Here is a 21,141-nt window from a genome sequence, read left to right as displayed (position 1 = left end):
TTACAGATGGGGCAACATTTGTAAATGATTCTCAAGAGCTGTTGTTTCGAAGAAGCATCTCCAGGCTCTCAGAAGGGATCCCACCACTCTAGTGGGTTGGGCTCACGGTTATAGAATTATTTTACAGGTCCTAGAAATGTGCCAGTGAGAGCATTCAGTTCCTCCTGCATCACTGCCTTTGGAAAGCCAGCAGACACGTGAACACTGGTGGTGTTGGTCTGCATGTGCAGGCTGACTCTCCTATTGCATATAATTGAGCACGATGTGCAATCATGCAGTTTTGTTTCAGAAAATCGTCTTTCCACCTCCTCTCTCTCCCTGGTGTGTGATGAGGCTACATCCCTATACTATAACTAGTTAGACTGGAGTTCCACAGTAACTCTATTTCAGAGAAATAGAGGCAAAATCACGGAGGTCTTTTGTTTTATCTGCGCACATGCTTTGTCTTTTGAGTCCTACTTTAAAAAAAAAAACAACACATTTGTTGTTTTGGACCTTTTTGGGTTAATTTAAAAAACAAACAAAACAACAACAAGACATATAGAAATAAAGTCAATGAGCCAGAGTTATGGTTCCTTGTGGAGGTCCATCTACTGCTCATGGTGGATTTCATGCTTCTCTTGGTGTCTGAGCCATAGAGAAACACTGCAGGTAAATATGTTTATCAGCTAGATGTGTATGCACTTGATGTCACGGAAGAGTGGATACCAATTTGAATCAACTACCATCCTTTTTTTCCCAGGATGTGGGAGGATAGATTTCCCCTGGTGTCATGACATAGTTTTTGCATAGCCTAAAATAAAAAGCACATGTTGGAGAAAGGCAAAGTTTGCTGATATCTCAGCTATCAGAGCGGCTGAGTGACCAAGCCAAATACCTTTGGCAAAACGAAGCAGGAATTCAATGTTGAGCACTGTGTTTAAAAGAAAGAAAGACAGGAAAGAAAAAAAAGCTCGTTGTTGTTGTTTGCAGGAGGTTTTACAAAAGCAGCCACATCTCAGCACGCACCGCAAGCTGAAGTTTTGCTGAGCCAGCAAGAGTTGAAAACACAAATGGCAACCGACGGAAAGGAGCTGATGGCTTTTGGAAAACATCACCTACGTGGGAGCATTCCTGTCTGTTCAGAGAGAGGTGTGTGAGGGATATGGAAACAACTATGGTCACTGAATACGTTTTTATATCTGAATGGAGGTACGTGCAGGGAAACTGTCCCAACCTGAAGCGTGGAGAAGTAACAGCAATTCTGTTTAGAAAAGAATTGTGACGTATACAAAGAAACTTTTGCATTGCCTGGGTTGAAGTTGTGCAATTCCAGTTTTAACCATTAACTGGGAGCCATTAACAAGATGGAGCTGGTGCTGAAATGTTGTACTCAGAGATCTGAAAGAAACCAATACTTCTGTGATGATGCAGATTTGGATACTTGACCATTCTTTCCATTTATATTTGTAATATGCTCCATTACAAGTAAAATATGCAAGCACCATGCCAGTGTTACAGTTTTTTGAAGTACTTCTTCAGCATGGTAGGAATCTTTTGGCAGGAAAAATGTATCTTTGACAGGAAATTCTGTAACTATCAAGATAAGTTTAGAAAATATTTTCTTTTTCAAAGAAACATGAATCAAGCAGTGCCTGCAAAGTGATACTCCAGATGAAGCAATGAGTTTGAGCTTCCTGAAAGCCTATGGAAAAGGCTACAGTTCTTTAATTTTTCTGTTATCTGGAGATGCGTTTCCAAAAATATTTTAATGAATTTGTATTCTTGGAAAAAATACTTTCTGCATCATCACTGAGGGCTGGTGCTGCCAAAAACGCCCATTGTCCTTCTGGGGAAAGAGGCAGACTTGATGCAGAGATGTGCCTGATGGGAACAAGCTGTTATCCCCTTCGGTTTGGCAGCAGCCACCTATGAGTTACCAAACTTCAGTATTCAGTTACTGCTGCAGTGGATTTGACCAGGCAGTCTTTAGAGACTCGGTGTTTAAACTCTTCAACCATCCATGCCCTGAATATTAATGTTATTGCTACGAGCTCTGATGTAAAGCACAGCAGTCTTCCGAAGAGGAGGTTGGGTTCTCTCTAGGCCGTTATGGGAAATATTATCTTTCAAAGGAAAGGGAGCATTTACATCTTTAAAAAATTAATTCAAGATCAGAAGGAATGACTCCCAGTATTATTTTTCTTTTCAGGTTTCAGCAATCCAAACTATCTGATCTCACCTAATAACGCTGCAGCACGCCGACCGATCGGTGCAGCCGTCTTTGTTCCTAGGTAGGCTCCACCAAGACGTTCAGCTCTGTTTGCTTTGGGTAAGATACCAAGCTATGCCTATATTGTTTTGCGGGGGACAATTTTCTGACATTTGATTGCCTTGGGTAAGACATTTTTGGTGAATCATTATACCGAAATGCAAAGAAGGTAACTTGAGAAAGATGCTTATGTTTCTGTAGCACTTTGCAGCAGATGTCTCCTATTTACTGCTTTATTTTATTGCTTAATGACTGGATCTCAAGTAATTGAACAATTTGACAGATATTTATTTGTAAAACGTGATTCATTTAGTCAGACATTGTGAAACAGTTTCATGCCAGTTCTAGAGATTCTGGTAGAACTTTCTAAAGATGCAAGCATTCAAGTAAATTGCTCATGTCAATAGCACATCCACTTTTTACTGTTCTTTACTGCACACAAATATTTGAGTTGACAAAAAAGCACTGGTGAACAGACTACAGGGACTTCTGAACTTTAATCAACCACAAGCACTGGCAGGGTTCAGAAGTAATTTCCTAACTATGAATCACCTGCAGACAATGAATCACATACTGGAGAAGATTGCCAAATAAAACAAGCCATCATGTATAGCTTGCATTGACTGGACTATGGAAAGGCCTTTGATTCACCTAGCTGAAAGAGAAGCTGTGATGAAAGCTCTGAAATAAAGGCATAAAAGAATGTAGGAATCCCAAACCACATCTGCTAGTAGTGAATGGCGACATCTAAGTTCGACAAGGAAGATAAAAGAAAATGAGACTAAGCAAAATATCAGGCAAGGAGACACTATCTTACTGGAAAAGGCTTGCCTGGAGAAGAGCTTCACAAAGCGTTTCTGGGAAGAAGACCTTAACTTCAAACATATGTGCAAGCTCAGATTTCCACTCTGATGGAGCAGTTGTCTTTTCTGAAACGGCCAATGATCTCCCAGTGATGCTGAGGGGAACCGAAGTGTGGGGATTGCAGGGAAGACAAATGGCAGGCGAAGGCTGAGAGGGAAGGCGCTCTCCTGTCTGTCAGCCTGCTGCTCACTGGGGTGAGCAGAAAGCTTTTCCAGTGATTTCACAGGCTGCTGTGACGGTCATAAAAAGCAAACTCCTTCTGCTGAAGAAGAGGTGTTAGATTTCTGTCTGTAACTTAAAGGGGCCAAGAGTTTTGGTGCTAACAAAAAAAAAAAAAAAAGGACCAGATCTTGTATAGCATTTTTCAGAGGCAAAGATGAAGCAAGGAATACTGAAATAGGAGAAGAAACCAAAAACTTCCTGGAGGCTGTAAAGGACGGCACATAAGAGTGAGTCCTACCACAAGGAAAAGAAACAGAAGAAGGAATAAAATTTACTTGTTTAATATTTTATTTCTTATGAGAGGTATTTGGCCGTGCTTTCCCAAACAGAGAGACAATAGCTGGTAAAGCAATGACAGTGGAAGGGAAAAAAAAAGCCAGCAATTATCTAGACTTTGATGATTCCTTCTGTTTGTGCCAGTATTCAATAATCCCTCAAATTGCATGCTGTAGCGGGAGAGTGAATTTACTGCAGCCAAAATCATATGAGTGCAATGAATCAAGGCAGCCTTTCTGCACTGCTCAGGTCTGGCTCGTGTGTAATGCTCCACGTACGAATGCATGCTCTGTTTCTTATACTTGGCGTAATTGAAAAGAATTGCAAGGCAGGATTTCCAAATTGGGACAGTTGCTACCAGCTAATTAAGCAAAACTTGCTGCCAATGCCTGGGAGCATCACGAGTACATCACTGCTGCTGTCTGCCCAGCAAGGCAAGCAGGCAGGAGTGCCTTAGCTCCTGCCTGTTTCTTGGCTTCTCAAGCAGGCAGTGGATAGGCAAAAAAATGAATTTGCTCCCCAGTACCAGCCAACAAGGAGCTGCGGTAGCCCAGAGCTTGTGCACTCGGCTGTAAAGAGCCCTGAAAACAGTTGGAAATCCTCTTTCTGGAGAATGTGTAATTGCCTAGGGTCACTTCCAGTTGGCAACTGGCTCTTTACTGTAATTTGTTGTGAAAAAAGCTACTTTTGACCCGCAGGAGGGAACGCCAGCAGTTCCCCCAAACAGCCACGAGAGAGCAGCCGGCAATTAGGGCTGGGAAGGTGCCGCACTTCTCTGCAAAGAAAAATAAACCACAGACAACGTTAAGAGAAATCTGTCACAGGATTCCATCCTCGCACCACTGTCTGTAAACCAAACTGCAATCAGACATGCAAGGCACAGTTCACTAACGCCTCGTTACCTGTTTGCAGACCCAGTTTGCTCTGAGGTTTAGCTGTGGAGCTGCACATCAGGGCAGCAGCTGTGAAATACTGCCCCAGTGCAGGAGGTAGAAGGGTTTGCTCCCATTTTATGGTATTCCTGGTCAAAGCCAAATGCTGCCTAATGACTGCTGGCAACGTCGACAGCCGTTTAGCAGCAGCTAGCTCGTACCTAACTTGTCCATTTTCTTGTGTGCTGAATAAAACTCAGGCATCAGATGATCAAAGAGCCTGCCCATGAAATGCAGCTGAAAGAAGTTTTCCACACTTTATTTCTCTCATGTTAGATACGTCGATACAGACAAGAAATGCTGTGCTTACGGGCAGGAAGGGAGGAAGGGTCCTTCACTCTTCTCCATCCCCACGGGGCACATTTCTGGGCTCTCACAAGAAGAATTGCAGCATTCGTGGCAGCAGCCAAAGCCTCTGTTGTTTTCAAAAAGCTGATGCCAGTTTTACCGTAAGGACTGGGGTGAGCACTGAGAAGAAGACGCACAAATAAGAAGTAATGGAAAATCTTTTACATAAAGGTTTCATGTTCTTGGACAGTGCTTTCAAACGTGCCAGATAGCATTAAAAAAAAAAAAGAAATAAAATTGCAGAAAGCTCTGCCTCTAAACCTCAGATCACAAATGAATCATGTTGCTCACGAAGTGCGCGTTTGTTCGTGCGGTCAGTGGGGAACATATTTTTGCAGGCATGTCAGAGTGGCTGTGAGGCTGCAGTGCAGGTCTGGGGCAAGGTGCCCAGCCAAACGCCGTGCCAGCCCCAAGCATCACCAAGAGGCCAGGCTGGGCTCCCTGTCCTCCTGCTGGGCAGGTGGCTGCTCTCCTGGGTCAGAATTTGGGAGCACTGATGGTCGGTGAGGCAGAGAGAAGATGCATACGGCTGAAGGATTTGTAAAGGAGATGGGATGGTTTGCCCCACAGCCTCAAGGCACCCGATTCCTAGTGAGGAGCGTTTGGCAGCTCTGCTGTCCAGCAATGTCAAGGTGGAACTTTTCAACAGGAATTTGAAAAAAATCTAAAAATTTAAAACAGCAAAGTGATGAAATACAGCTCGTTTTGTATTTGCCTGCCCACTGCAGAGATGCTCTGGCTCCTGCTATTGAAACAGCTTCCTATACTTGAGTTCAAAACAAAACACCGTTAGAAGCTCTGCCATGCACCTGCCTGCACTGGTACAGCAGTGCACACACTCGGGCATGAGCACAGGGACCTTTAAGTAGGGATAATTTGAAAGCATCTCCCTGCTCCCGGAGTTACTCCCAGCCGCTGTAGCTGCTGCCGTCTGTCGGGTGAGCAGTGAATGGTATGTCCCAAACTGTGCAAGTGTAAGTCTATAAAATCAGAGAGGAGTGAAAAACTGCAGAACGTGCAAAGCCGTGTTTGAAACCATGTCAAGTCCAGGAGTATTTCCAATCCTGCCTTTGGGAGAGTCAGCCCCTAACTCAGCTGTTACGTACTGTATGGAGGAAGACCCCTAATTAGGACTGTACTTGCATATTAGAGAAAGGATGAGAAAACAAGATCTTATTTAATCCAAAGGGTTTAAGTAGTGTAGATATATTCAACTGCTGGAGATGGTACGGTTGATTCAATACCAGGCTCCAAAAAACGTAGCAGAATGTGCTTTAAAAGACATCCATAATGTTTACTGGGAAGAGGAGAAACTCTGCAAGTGAGAATATATAATGAGTCTTCCTCATTACATAAATTTGGGGTTATTGAACAGCAATAACAAGTGCCATAGGTGATGCTGCAGGGAAAGCAGTGCCAAACAGCCAGTGCTCGAGGAAGGCTTTTCACATTTCTCACTCCATCCGCTGGATCATCCTGCAGTGTTTGCAGAAGTTCTTCCTTCAGATATATCTTGTAGCCAGGAAATGCTGTTTATATACATCAACAGCAAACAGATCTTAACTGAATCTATACAACTGACGTCTGTGTTCACAGAACAAAAATAATGGTCCCAATAAGTGCTTAAGGTGGAATGGAGCTAGGATTGCCAAACGTGGGTAGGTGATGGTTTGAGCTGACAGGCAGGCTGCTAAACACACCTTCTGGATCTGTTTTAGGAATTGCTTATTAACCACTTCAATAGTAAACAGAGAGATTAAGAGCCCGTAATAAAAGAAGATCCAGCGAATATTTCACTCGATATCCTCGAGAGCGACACGTTTATTTCCTTCAGAAAAAACCTCTGTTGTTGACTCTGTAACGTGATTCAATGTTTACTTCAGTTAATGATTTTTAGAGACCTTTCGTTGGTCGTTTAATGCCATAAATGCTATAACTGCAGCTGAGATTCGCGTGACATAAGGGTTGGGTTTGCTTTCTTAAATGTAAACACTATCAAAGGAATTTAAATTATTATTTAATCTTTATCAGCCACTTTCGGGATGGCCATACGCACCGACTCAATAACGTCGCAATGAAATGTTGCTGCAGGCCTGATGCTGCAAGGCAAGTAAGTGATTTATTGCTGTACGTGGCTTCATGTGTGCTTCTGTATTAGCAGCAGTGGCCCCAGAGGCAGGGGCTGCTTTTGGAAGGTGCTGAGCAATGAATTATTTTAGGGCCCTTGTGCAGCAGACACTGACTACTAAGTGGTTGCTAGCTCAGGCTCTTAAGTGTGGTTTTAGCAGTAAAGATGCCTGTTTCAACTTCGCCTCCGAGGGAAATGTCCTGGTGTATTTAATGTATGCTTAATTGCATTTTAACCCTTTCTTTAAGTCGTGTTAAACTGAGGGCTCTGGCTGCTGAGATTAAGCAGAAAAGCGCTCACGTGTCATTTGGATAACTCACCCAACTCTGCAGAGACCGGGGGCTTAACAAGAAACACTTGGTGCTTAAAAAGGTTTTCATTCCTGCTCCGAGCTAAACATTACTTCTCGTGTCTGAACTCTGAAGTGTGCGAAGAAAATGCGTGAGTAGCTGGTTCTTTCCTCAGCCTCAAGAAAATAAGTTAGAGTGGGTCCTTGCAGCTTGCAGATACTTGTGCTTCCAGGATTGTTTCAAGATACAATTGTTAGGCATGTTTAAAAAAGAAAAAAAGGATCTTTCAAGAGCTCATTTCCCAGAACATTGCCAGCCAACAGCCTTTATGGGTTTACACCACAGAGCAATTGTTGACTAATACTGTGTGCTTTGTGAAGGAAAAAAAAAGAGAGAGAAGAAACAAACTGTTATATGTTTTTTTGTTGAGATATATTTAGAGAGCTTTCTTATTGTTAAGAGCTTTAGGAACAATAATCAGTGGTATGTCATTCTGGTATTGTTAGCAAAGTCCTTTCTATTGAATTTTCAAGATGTTGTAAAGTGAGATTATGTGAGTAGCACCTCTGGACACTTTTTCCCATCATTGTGTTGGTATCAATCGCTGACTTCCACTGTTTCTCCTGGTATTAAATGAAAATGTTGTTTCCCACTACGCTGATTGGAGGCTTTATAATGCATGACATAACTGATAACCCTACTGAGATTATGCATTGTAGGATTTGAGCTGCACGAGAAATTTGGACAACAAAGTAGGTGGCCACTCTGACTGGGAGACAAAGTTTAAAAGAAAATGTACCGGGATCATTGTTTCAGCTGAAACGAAGAAACATGATAAATGGATAATTTGTGAGGCTGGTCTTTCAGGTTTGGGAGATTTTTTTTTTTTTTTCTCTCTCTCTTTTTTTTTTTTTTTTGTTACGGTGGGGAAAAAGGGAAGAATTTTTCTGATGGCAAAGTGCTGCCCCCCAGCCTCTTTCATCCCCAGCAGAGCTGTGCTATAGCAGAAACCAACACCCTGCTGAGGCTTCTGACATTTTCCAAAGAGGAAATATTAAAAATTCAGTGGCAGGGTAGAGGAGAAGGAAGTTATGTTTTGGAACCAACGGCAAGCTGAGAAAGCCAGATTTTTGGACTCTATAATAAAAAGTGAAAATAATGAGAGGCTTTGAGCTAGCTCCTGTATTACACACACCACCAGTATCTGAGCAACAGAAAGACTGATATAAGGAGTTCCCTTGTAGATGCTTTTGGCCCGTACCAGTTCCATTACACCATGTCAGGTTGCTTCAGTTTTGCAATCATGCCTCTGAGGGATATTTGGGGGTGGCTGAGCGATTCCAACACTGCCGTGCCATCCTGATGATGACTTAAGCGCGTTTCTTCTCTCCTAGCAGCACACCACATTCAGACTGGGTAAGGATTTCTGTTGTTTTATGGTGGTGTCAGTATTTAGATGTACCCCAGTCCCTGTTCCTGCTCTCCTAGATCTTGCATCAAAGTTCCTTCCACCACTGCTCCTTGCTAAGCTAACAGACGGTGGCACAAGCAGAGCTTGTTTTACAATTGGCTCCAGGTGGAAGGAAAGGTCACCACGACTTTCCACTTGACCTTCCTTACAAGCAATGAAGGAAAGCATGGCAAAAATCCAGTTACCAGTCCTGCTCCTCCACTTCAGCTTCTCACCCTGGTCTGTACACTGAGATGGGGCAGGGACAAATTCTGACCTGATTCTGGCATTCTTCAGCTGACAAGGTGTCGGCTCCAAAAGCTAGTTCTTGATCTCCCATTCAAGGTTTTTATGGATGAGTGTAAAGCTGGAGCAAGCTGCTCCATGCAGTGGTTAAGGTTTTAATAGCTCTTAAGTAATAAAACTAGCATAACAGCTTCCAAAAGGAGTACCAGGGAATCAACTCTAAAAGTAATAAAGGTCTTTACTTTGTTAGAGTGAATTGCAAAGGGTTTTGTGGCTTGTGGTTGCATTGAGCAGAGGTTCTGAGGACCCTTCGGATGAAGTTTTTACTGCACAGTTGTGATTGCAGCCGAATAGACTTCACATCTTTGGGAGTCCCCTGCTGAGATGGGGCAAGCATGGCAGTGCATCTCACTGTTACGTAGCACAGGGACTTCAGGTTGCTCTAGGGTTGCAAAGATCTTCTTTTAAGGTGTGAGCATGGTGCTGGATATTACAGGCACGTTTTCTATGTCTTCTTTGGAATATTTTGCTTTTATCCAGTTTGTTCAGTAAATCATAAGGAATGAGCTGCAGCAGGATGACTCTTCTAAGTTTAATGTTGGCCTTGTGTCCTATTCAATGTTTAAAAGTACTGAAGTTGTTTTCACAGATCAATTTTTGCTGAGGAACAATGTAATGCCGTAAGAGGTCCTTGCTTTTTTGTTGCTGATGTTTTCCTCCTCTGAAAGGACAAAGGCACACCGTGTTCTCTTGGGGCCTGTGGGGACGTTTGGGAAGAACCCAGCCGCTGTTTGTCTGATCGGTGTCAGCCAGGAGAGAGTGGAAGCTCAAAAAGATCCTCGGCCGTGCTCAGCCTACAGGCACATAAGTGAGAAGATGCAGCAGGTGGGTGAATAACAGGCCTGCTGGAAGCAGGAGAGAAGTTTGGGTGCAATGAAACATGTGGCTCCATAATTTGGAAGATTCATTTTTGAATGAAGACTCTGAGCCTCTGCCCTGCAGTGTTTCGGTTTCATGTTTGTTGTTTGTAGGGATCTGAAATGGAGACCACTGCTTGGGGTTGCAACACAAATCCTGATGAAATTCTGGGTTTAAAATCTCAGTATGCTTCAGTTCATCTCCACATCTTAGCTCTTGCCTTCTTTTTTTTTCTGGGTGCCTTAGCACGTGAGTTGCAATAAGAGCAGTTACCCTATATTTTGGGAGCCTACTGAGTAGATGAGACAACATGTCTCGGGACACGGAAATCAAATGAAGTGCAGAAAATTCTCAAAACCACATCACGTTTCACATGTTTGACTTGTGACAAAAGGCTGTGCTCACACCTGGATGTCACCAGGCCAGCCCGCACTCCCGATGAGAGACAGACATGTAGGGTGGGGGGCACAAAGCCCAGCCCCAAATCCTGCCGCAGGTACCTGAAGGCTTCTTTGGATGCAGGACCACACAGCGATCTGGTGGCTTACCACCCTGAGCTGCTTTATCTATCCACTGCTAGTAAAAGTTCTCACTCCACTTAACCTCTTCCAGGTGCTTTTGGAGCATGGCTTCCCATGCAGCAGCCCTGAGGAGCACCATGGCTAAGCAGAACCCCAGCACATGCCTGGGCCAGGGCCACGATGCTGAGTGACCACGTCCTGCTGCTGTGGGCCTCAGCCCAATTAGCATGGGGCTTCCCAGACCTTAATTGGGCCTGACATATGCCTGTTTAAAGAGACTCCCCAGGAATTGAAGTGCTACTTCTACAGTTTGAGTTGGCTGGGGATGCGAAACATGACACGATTTTGAGAATTTTCTGCACTTACCATGAAACAAATATGCCACAGGTATCAAGCGGGCTTTGTTTGGGGGCTATAATCATATTACAAATTGAACATTTCCACATGTGCGTGCTGGCAAACCCACCCTTGCTATCTCACACGTATCTGCCCCAAGGTACAGATGCTGAGGTCTTGACATAGCATAATGCACATTGAAATATATTTCCCAGATTGCCTCAGCGCATGCTAATGAAAACGAGGAATAAGGGCTTGAAAGAAGCAGCTGTTTAAAATTTTCTTCAATCCCAGAAAAATCAACTTCTTAATTACTGATAATTTAGCATCAAAATGACCACTAACCCCTTTCTCCCACTAGACCCTCCTGCGAGGAGAGTTCTGCTTCCAGGTTCTCAGGCAAAACTTCTCCTTAGCAGTGCAACATTTCATCACATTTCTTTAGCTTTTCTGGAATTAATTAGCATTCTAATAAAGCTAGAAAAAGAAGGATCTTTTCTGAAGGTGCCTTCTTGCAGATCCTCGAGTCAGGCAGGCAGGGCAGATACTGCTACAGCTCCTGCCCAGCCAATTGTCTCAGTGCTTCTTATTTCCACAGCACCTTTCACAATAAGAGGTTCTAAAAACTTCCCTGAGTGGATTTATAGATGCAGACAGCCTCAGCTGTCACACAGTCATCCTGCATCAAATTAAAAGGAGCCTCTCCTTGCAGGATGCCGTGGCACAGAGCTCTGTGTGGCTCATGGTGGTCCTCAGGGGCAGCTGGTCCCCAAAAAATCCTGCCGCAGATATGGGACACCAGCTCCAGTCTTGCATGTTCCTGGCAGTAGGGCCTCATTTCAGGGTTTATTTAAATGTTATTCTGATTAAAATCCCAATTCAGGCATAATAGTAAACTTTGCTTTGCTAAATTGTGTTCCTCTAATAACAAATGAATCTAAATTGGGGAGAAGTGACGGAAAAGAAAAAAGGATTATAGTAATATTTTTTTGGCTTTGTTGCTTGTTCTCCCCTTATCCCGCTCCCCAGCCTTCGTTAAGTGAATCTGAACTGTAAAGCTGAGCATTTCCTAATGTTGGCACCATTTTCTGTATCGAAACAAAAGATGAATTAATAGGACGAGTGGAAGCCACATAGTAGGTATACTCATAAAACTTACACAGACTTTCAATGGGATGGGAAGAGGATGGTTTTGGCCAGGATTCAGGATACATTTTTCTTACAACTGGAATCCTGGCAAGGTACGTGGTCTTTGGCATGGAGAAAGGATCTTCTGTTTGGTGCTAGATGGATGTGTTTTGTTTAAATCATTACTGGAAGCATCTTTAAACTCAAGCAGCTTTTCTGCGCCGCTCCGTGACTGACCAGCAAAACCACAAATGAGACACAAATGCGGCTGGAAGGCAGCGCGGTGCGGGGAAGGGATCCAGGAGCTCGCAGTGATCCTGCGTGTGCCTGAGAAAGGGGGAACTGACAGAAAGCTTTAAAGTTCAAGACGTGAACGCAGCAACCGGCCAAACTGAACCTCTGAGCTAAAGCAGCCTCTCAAATGGTTTTATAATAACTTCCCCTCCCATTATGCTGCAAACGGCGGCTGTTAACGCAGTGAGGCAGTGGGGCTGACACAGGAGCAGCGGCTCGGACTTGTGTGCTGGTGAGGGTCTGGGCCAGGGTGAGCTATTGATTAATCATCTTGTCATGCTGGTGCTTTGTTATATTCTGTAGATGGAAATTGAGGCGCTAATACGCTGCTCCATCCTGTAGTGAGTCTGCTGTATCACATGGGAACGATTTGTTGACTTATGGAAAACTACTACAGTGGGCTGAACGGTAGGATGATGCTGAAACAAGCTGAAGGGATTTTTTTTTATTAAACTACTCCTCAAATAACTCTTTTCTTAAAAAAAAAAGTAATAACTGCAACAAAAAGCCAGAAACTGGGGTCCTTGCTTAGCAAGCTGTTCGTCTGGACAAGTGCATTTGTTCCTATCTACAAGGGGAGGTTGAGGGAAGTTACCACAAACAAAAAAACTGCCCAGTTCTCTTCAGTTATGTGCGAGGTGATGAAATCCTGGTTTGCATTTCAGTTGCTCCTCTCTGTAAGTAACAGTGCTGCTGAGAAAAGGCAATGAAAGTCAAGGTCATGGTAAGGTACCTGAATGAAGTTGAAGGACCCTTACAGATAAATCTGTCTCCCTTTGTTCCAAGCTTTGTGTTTTCATTTCAAAGTATCTCACCAGCACTAGAGGAGTACAAGACAGGCTTACACTACTGTTTTCTATACTACAAGCTCATTTGTTTCTTGGTACGTTGCAAAATATTTTTTACTGCCCTGCAGGGACCGTAATAAATTAAGGAGAAAAAAAGTCCTTCTCAAGTAAGCCTAGGTGAATAACAGTCATACATCAAGATGATCAAAGTGGTGGATTTTCTTCCTTTTCTTTGAAATCCCTATGTTTTAACTGGCCTGAGTGGCCCTTCTCAACATGGTTCCAAGCCTGGCATGTTGTCTTCCCCCTCTGTCTACCCCATCCCATACACAGACCCTCCCCTTACATGGGGAACCTCCCCAAGGGTCTGCAGACTCAGGAATGCATAGGTTAAAATAGTCCTGCAGCTCAGCTAAACAAGGCCTTTCCTTGACAGTTATATGATGGGAGGGTGCTAAGTAACCCAGAACATGAAACCCAGGGGAAGCTGTCCCACCCTATCCCCACCTTCCAAAAACCCCCTTTCATCTAGGTCAGGTGAGGGCAGAGCTGATAAGAACTGTCACTGCATCAAATTAAAGGAGAAAACGATCTGGAAAGTTGTTTGCAGATAAAACTTGACTGATTAATCTATTTGTTCCCTTTATTTGGCAGAAACTTAAAACCGAGTTCCTCAGTGACTTGAACTGCATGAAAAATAATGGGCTATTTATGCAATTATCTGCACGTACCTGACCATTGGCTCAAGCCAATGAAGTGAGGACAAAACCATGAAAGCTGGCTTTTTTTTTAAATTGATTTTTCCTTCTTTTCCAGGTGTGGTTTAGGTGAAAATCACAGGCCTGTAGGTCACAGCTTGCCATTGACATGCGCTCAGGAGCTGGCAGTGCTACCCAGGGCAGCCTGCGCCTGTCCTTGCTGTGTTCAGCCACAACAACGTCCATGTTTCTGCCTGGTGATATCAAGTAAGTGAGACCAGAAGGCAAGAACGACACCCTGGTATTCTGAAATGCAACTTAGAACCTGCAAATGCAGTTGTGCTGCCCGGGGGGATATCTGGCCAGCAGCACCTTCCCGTGCCTTTGCACTGAACTAAAGGCCTCTGGTTTTGGAAGTACTTTTGGCTTCGCTGGTGCCAAATTTAACCAAACTTCCCACAAATCATAGCCCCTCAATGCTCCTTTCCCACTGAACAGTGCTGCTTTTTGCATGCGGTTACTGCACTGGGGCAATGCGAACAGTCTTATGCCAGCTTCCTTCTGTCTGGTGACAGCAACCCTTGGTCCTATTGCAAAAAAAAAGACTAAAGACATTTAAACACGAAGGACAGCCATGTGCTGCAGCTGCAAAGGGCAACACTGTGGAGTGGCGGGGAGGGTCATCCTCACTATTCCCTTTCAGCCCTCCAGAAGTATACTGAGATTTGGGGTTGGGATTGAAAAGACCAGACCAAGACCAAGCTAAGATGATCAGAGAGCAGAGATTGTCTTATACTAAGATATCAGAGGGCTGGAGCACCTCTCCTATGAAGAAAGGTTGAGGAAACTTTGTTCAGCTTAGAGAAGGCTCTGGGGAGACCTCACTGTGGCCTTCCAGTACTTGAAGGGAGCATATAAACAAGAGGGGTAATGGCTGTTTATAAGGGTGGACAGTTATATAGCAAGGGGGAATGGTTTTAAGCTGGGATATGAGGAGGAGGTTTTTCAGCCAGAGGGTGGTGAGGCACTGGCACAGGTTGCCCAAGGAGGCTGTGGATGCCCCATCCCTGCAGGCATTCAAGGCCAGGCTGGATGTGGCTCTGGAGGCAGCCTGGGCTGCTGGTTGGCGATGTGCACACAGCAGGGGGGTGGAACTGGATGAGCACTGTGCTCCTTTTCAGCCCAGGCCATCCTGTGATTCCATGATTCTATGACTCAAGCTGCTGTACCCCAAGCACTGGTTACTCACAGCGCTGCGGACACACAGGTGTGCACTCTTCACTCCCCAAACTGCAGATGAAAAATGACATTTCCGACCTGACCCAGATAAAAAAACAAGAACAGGCAAAAAGAAAAAGATTCCTTCAGTTTTGTAGTCCTTTATTTTTTTTTTTTAAAGTTGATCCTCCCATAGTAATGTACTGAAATGCGTAACAGTTACATTGTACAAAGCATTTAAAGAAAGTACCTCAACTTGCCGATTATTTCAAAATGAGATTATAAACAAAAGGAAAAAGAAATCTGGTCCCTCACTAAAGGCCAAAAAAACCCCCAAAAATAACTGAATGCCTTCCATTCTTTATTTATTTTCTTTTTAAACATAAATTTGGAACACTTCATCTTACAAATAGGATTAACATGAACATAACATCACACAAGCTCGCAGACAACCAGCATAAAATATTGGGTACAGTTTTTAATCAGAAGAATCATGCTTTCATGAAGAAATTATAACTGTTTATACAATTGAATCAATTTACCGTATTACAAAACAAAAAACTAAGTCGCATCTATTAGTTATTTAGTTCATTAAAAGGAAAAAAAAAAAATAAAATAAAAGAGGAATGTAAGAAAATTTCAAACACTGTTTTGCACTCCCATATACACAGATCAGTTCACCTCACTTGTGTTTTTAAGTACATGGGTGCCTACATCATAGCGCAGTGGGGGACTGGAGCAGTGCTGTTTGTTACAGGAACAGTGCTATTCTTAACCAACAAACGTTTGTTTGCCAACAAATAAATACATGGTACACACAACACAAAGAAGAGATGAGAGGGAAGGGGGAAAGGAAGCGACACAACAGAAGAGCGACATGATTGTCTAAAATTAAAATCTCCTTACAATGATTGGAACTAGTGGTGCTGTCGATGGACGCGGTGCTTCCACGGAATTATCGGGATGATTCAGCTTCTTGGAGTAGTGAACATTCATAGTTTACAATATACACAAGCCTCCTATGTATTGTTTCTCATAGTTCTTTTTTTTTTTTTTTTTTTTCTCATTTTTCCTTTTTTTTCTTTTTTTTTTTTTTTAAAACAACGCAGTTGAGAAGGCAAAAGAATTACGGAGAGAACAAAATATTCCCTGTTACTTCTTTCTACGTTTCTGATGGATAGTGTGCATTTCATATAGCTGTTTTCTTTCTTTCTCTGAAGGGCTAAAATGCATAAAGCTTTAATGAAGAGATTTGTACATAAAAGCAACTGTTCCCAATCCTGTGTCAAACTATTTTACACAAAAAGAAAATCAATTCAGTTCCTACTTTAAAGGAGTGCCCGTGTGTGTATCAATGCAGTCTTAACCCTTTTGCCCCTGCCTCTCAAAGCCGGGTGAACTGGAAGACACTTTTTCCTGGCCCCAGTTTACATAATCCACTGAAACTCTTTTTTTTTTTTTTTTTAAGTCGCATTGATCCTCCAGAAGTCAGCAGCTGCCTTTGCTGTGCAAAACAAAATATTGAGAATAAATAGTTTCTTTCTTTTTAAAATTATTCAGTTTAAGGTCACCGGACTTTAAATGAGTGACCCTGCAGATTTATAAGGCATTCTGCTCAGCAGTCTTTTAAATAGTCATATATGAAAGAGCCATGCTACTGGTTTGGACTTGGTCCCATTCTTGGTAAGACTTCACAATGTCATACGTGACTGATGGACTGGATGGCGCTGGATTCTGCAGCAGCTCTCGCCATGCTGTGCCACATATTGGGAGAATTGTGGGATGCAGAATGAAGGGAGTCCTTGTCAGAGAGAGAGAGCATCATGGCGTACGCCTGGATGGGGAAAGAAGGAAAAAGAAGAGGTCATGCTGCAAGTTCTCTGAGCTCAAAACCTTCAGCTTCCATCTGCTTACGGCGTCTTTTAGACCACGACTGGTCTGCTAAGTTCAATGGCAAAAAAATCACAGTGCATCAGGTGAAACCTGTCAACATTTCCACTGATGTTTTTGCCCCACTGATACTATTAATTATCTGAGCCTTCCCCTGGCTTCATGAAGCTCTGAAAAAAGCGCTGATAAAAGGCAAGGTCCCAGAGACTTTCATTTGCCTTCATGTTACAGTAAATAGGCTTCTTTCAAGAGCTTGAAGCATCACTTATCTTTTGGCTGCTATGGTATCTCACCAAATACCACAGTCTCCTTTGCTGTGACCTTCTCCACAGATATATTCTGTGGTTTTTAAAATACAAATCTTTTCACAAGGGCTAAAAAGATCCTTTTTAAGAAATGCCCCTTGAATGTTAGCTCAATTATCACTGTTTCTAAGTCATGCTCGATGAAGTAACATTAACAGACTATAAAAAAAAAACCACCACAAAGACAAGCCAGAAAAGCAAGTAGCATCCCTACAGTTAAACTGCACAGCATCCACATAAACACGTGGGATGCCTGAAAGCAGGGAGCAGATTTCTTATCACGGCAGGTGGCAGACAGGAAGAAAAGCAACACAGAAGTAAGAAAATCCCCTGGTACCAAGGCCAGAGCACCCTGTGCTGTCTCACTGTAGTGGGAGTGCAGTGGGAAGCTGAGGGACGCTCAGATTAATGGAGGTGAAGCCCAGCCCTGCCTGACCAATCTGAAAAGACTTTGCCTGCCACAGACTAACAGCTTAATCCTTTAGGTATTGGGTGACAATAACATTTTAACTGAGTTAAGCTTTTACCTGGGATTTGGATTTCCTGTACAATGGTTGTTTTAGGTCCTCTGGCAGCTGGGAAGTATTGAAAGCTGCCAATTCAGCTTCACTATATTGATTTTCTTCCATTTTCCTCATTTTGAGGCTATCTGTGAAGTGCCTTATGTGGTCCAAAGCTGAAAGTCCAGTCTTATTATATTCCTCCTCTTTATACCTACAAAAACACCACAGAGGTTACAGGGACTTTTAACATCAGTTAACTGGAGGCTGCCAGTGAACTGCTGCCGCTCAACACTATTCAGGCATTCACGTTTACTCCCAGGTTTTTAACCACCTGCACCAAAAACCATGTGTGCTGCAGAGCAGCCTGGTAAGCAGGAGGTTGGAAGGAGCCCCCGGAGCCCCTTGATGTCCTGCTGGTGAATTGCAGTGCACGGTGTACCAAACCACCCTTGGTAGCATTTAGTGCTGCCCACCATCACCAACTTAGCCTTTAAGGCTGATCCTCACTGCAATCCCTCTTCCTCTCACATTTACACCTCTGATTTTTCTCCTTTTACAGGTTCATAAACCACCTTGCGCTGTGGAACCATGATCCTGAAACAAAAGGAACCACGTTTTCTATTCTAAAAAGGAGCAACTGGGCAACAGGAGCAGAAGTGGGAGAGGCTGTCTCTCTTCTGTGGTGTCTCCACAGCCTTTCTTGAGACCGTTATGGAATATTAGGGTATGTTTAAGGAGCAGATAACATATCTCCCATGAACATTTCCTGTCTCACCCAGAACATGACAATAGTTCCCTAGGCAAACTTATTTTTCCCCTTGGAGGCCACAGTTTGCATGAAGAGACTGAAAACAGGGCTGGTATTGACCAAAACACGGACGGATGTTGCTATCGTAACGGGAAAGTTGGCTACCTCAAACAGGTTCCCACGGCACACAGTTTGGTGCTGGCACTCTTGTATGGTTTATTGTTTTTATTTGTGTATTGAGCAAACCAATACTAGGAAGGAACCAACCTGCCAGGGGAAGCTTTGCAGTTCATGTCCAAAGTACTCGTTTCCTCGTAATCCTCCTCAGGAGTCCCCTCGTGTATGTCACTTGTAACAGGCTCTTTGACCGTTTTCCCTGCCATTTCACTTTCTTCTTCTTCTTCGTCCATCATTACTTCATCTTCTGCCTCTTCGTCATCCAACAAATCTGAGTTCTGGCTGTTTACCATGGCTTTTTCATCCTTAAAGTGGCTGCCATTCATTCTGAAAGTACCAAAAGAAACAAATGCAATCATCAGAAATCACTCATGAAAACTCCATGCCAGCGGGCTGCCAGAGACAGATCTAAAAAAGATGTACCAGTAAAATAACAGCATTTCATTTAGGCACTATTGTAGAAAACTCCACTAGAAATCAGTGGGGCATTACAGTGCAATCAGCACGAGATTTTCCTGTCATTCTGAGAGCCTAAACTACTGTTCAAGAGGAAGGATGTTCAGATATCCATTCCAAATTTTCTCACGCATTATTTCATCTCATATTTCCAATCATGTATGTAGTCTAGGCAAAACAACTCATTGACTTTTTGCAGAAGCCATAGGGGTCGAGAAACTCAGAAAATCAGATCTGGCATTTTCAGCAGTGACATCCAATACTGTGTTCAACGTTTTAAAGTCCAAATTACATGCATAATTAATTTTGCACACCACCATCGATTTGGAAGCCATATTACTTAACCAAACATATGGATTACATACATGGGAACCTAAGTGATTCAGCTGAAGACCCAAAGAGTTGTCTGTAATATTGCCTCCAGACTGAACTGCATTACTGACTGATTTGAAGAATTAAAGAAAGATCATAACACGTTTGAAATGAGAAGTCTTTAGTCTTACGAAATGAGCACGTGGAGAACCCTTTGCTCCACACAAGGTTACTGCATTGTCTGTTGCAGCCAAACTTTCCTTAACTACTTCCTATGGGATCTTTTCAGGGGTATAACATCCACACTGTGGTAGGGGCTCACTTGCAAACGGCCTCAACCACTAGGATTGGATGGATCTATCTGCAGCCACATCACGTCCACTGCATTCATCGAGGGCCAACAGTAATCAGCACAACTGTGGCATCAGCAAACGCAAGGCCAGAAGCACTGAGGATACGACTAGGCTGAACCGATGGGGCCACATGAATGCAGCCACCAGCCTATCTGCTCCACTGCTTTACGTAGCATGGAGGCCTTGATTCAGCTATTGTTCTAACTGTGCAAAAGGTCCCTACTCTTCCAGGAATACAGTTACAAAAATGGAAACGTTATTGTCTGCCTACAGTTGGTGACTGCATGTGCTTCAAACTGTGTGGGACAATGTGGGATACAGCAAAAGTTTTAGCTAGATAAGGATGAGGACTATGAACATGTTTGATACCTAATGTAAGACTCACAGTCATAACAGATGTACTTTTCTTCTCTATGGAGGACAAGTGAAAGATAGTTTATTACGCAATAGCGTAATTTCATCTATTTTCTGAGCAAATTCCAGCTGATTGTGACAAGCATTAAGAAAAGTTAGGGAATGGTCTGTTTATATCACAGTTTTGAAACATCTGAGGCTATCCAGAGGCGGGAGAGCTGGAGCAACCACCCCCTCTCTAAGTTAATCAGAGCAGTATCTCTTTATCATCTTTTATTTAAATAGGCAGATATAAGAAATTGCTGAGTATAGCTTAGGCTGCCAACTTGCTTGTTATGCTCGATTGAGGCTGCAAGGAATGAAAGGGAGATGGACTACAACCAAAGTAACAAAAGCCATGTGATTAAGAAAACAGATTCTCTAATTATGCTTTCAAATGCAGCAATTTGCCAGGGATAAAATATCCATCAAAAGCAGTCTGAAGTGCCAAATTTAGAAAGGAAACACTGCATAACCCAGCAACCTTTTCACTTTGCTGACTTCCTGTTGGAGGACATGTTGAGACCAGATGTGCAAAGAAAAAATCCCAAGCCCTCATTGCCAATCAAGGAGGAATGAAATTTGAATATGCATGTAATCACTTAATCCAATACTTGCAGGGAAATTTTTGTTACGTCCACCATTTTTATTCCTTCACAAAGACATCTGGAAATTGAGAAGACAGTGAAGTTTGTCACCAACAGTAAGAAAGTTTTGATGTCGATAATGTAATGCCAACTCAAAAGCATAAATAATTCATAACGCAAAACCAGCCTCACAGAAATATGTATAGTTGATATGTGTATCCCTTTACAGCCTTTTTAGCTTAGCTGTAATCTTTATTAGCTGAAAATACTTCGAAATGGCCTCTCTTCTACTAGCTTAAAAGAACCGAAACACGTACACTTAATAAATCTTACCAGGTGTTCTCACCTACCCACAGCCTTACTGACTTTTTGCTAGCAAGCATCCTTCTAGGCACTGAGTCAGTTGCAGAACAGGACTTCTTAGATATAATGCTCCATATCATTTAAGAATTCAGCTTACCCTTCTTTACTAACTACACATTTAAATTACATTTAAGTAATCCTTCCAG

At 43.1% G+C, this 21,141-nt stretch overlaps 1 protein-coding gene across 6 annotated transcripts in view; it reads right to left on the bottom strand.

Moving 5' to 3' along the window:
- Positions 1 to 16,607: 16,607 nt before the first annotated feature.
- MECOM (MDS1 and EVI1 complex locus) overlaps positions 16,608 to 21,141 on the bottom strand; it is a gene marked incomplete at both ends in the record, with an annotated part of 312,789 nt that continues 308,255 nt past the window's right edge. For all 6 annotated transcript variants that reach the window (XM_079539967.1, XM_079539963.1, XM_079539965.1 and 3 more), the window contains 3 exons: positions 16,608 to 16,742; positions 17,631 to 17,817; positions 18,622 to 18,858. In XM_079539967.1, coding sequence (XP_079396093.1) covers positions 16,608 to 16,742; positions 17,631 to 17,817; positions 18,622 to 18,858 — 559 coding nt within the window. The remainder of the gene's footprint in view (positions 16,743 to 17,630; positions 17,818 to 18,621; positions 18,859 to 21,141) is intronic.

This window comes from Tetrao urogallus, assembly GCF_951394365.1.
Source record: "Tetrao urogallus genome assembly, chromosome: 9".
NCBI classification, from domain to species: domain Eukaryota; kingdom Metazoa; phylum Chordata; class Aves; order Galliformes; family Phasianidae; genus Tetrao; species Tetrao urogallus.
The sequence above is the reverse complement of the archived record's forward strand: the minus strand, read 5'-3'. Positions and strand labels throughout refer to the sequence as shown.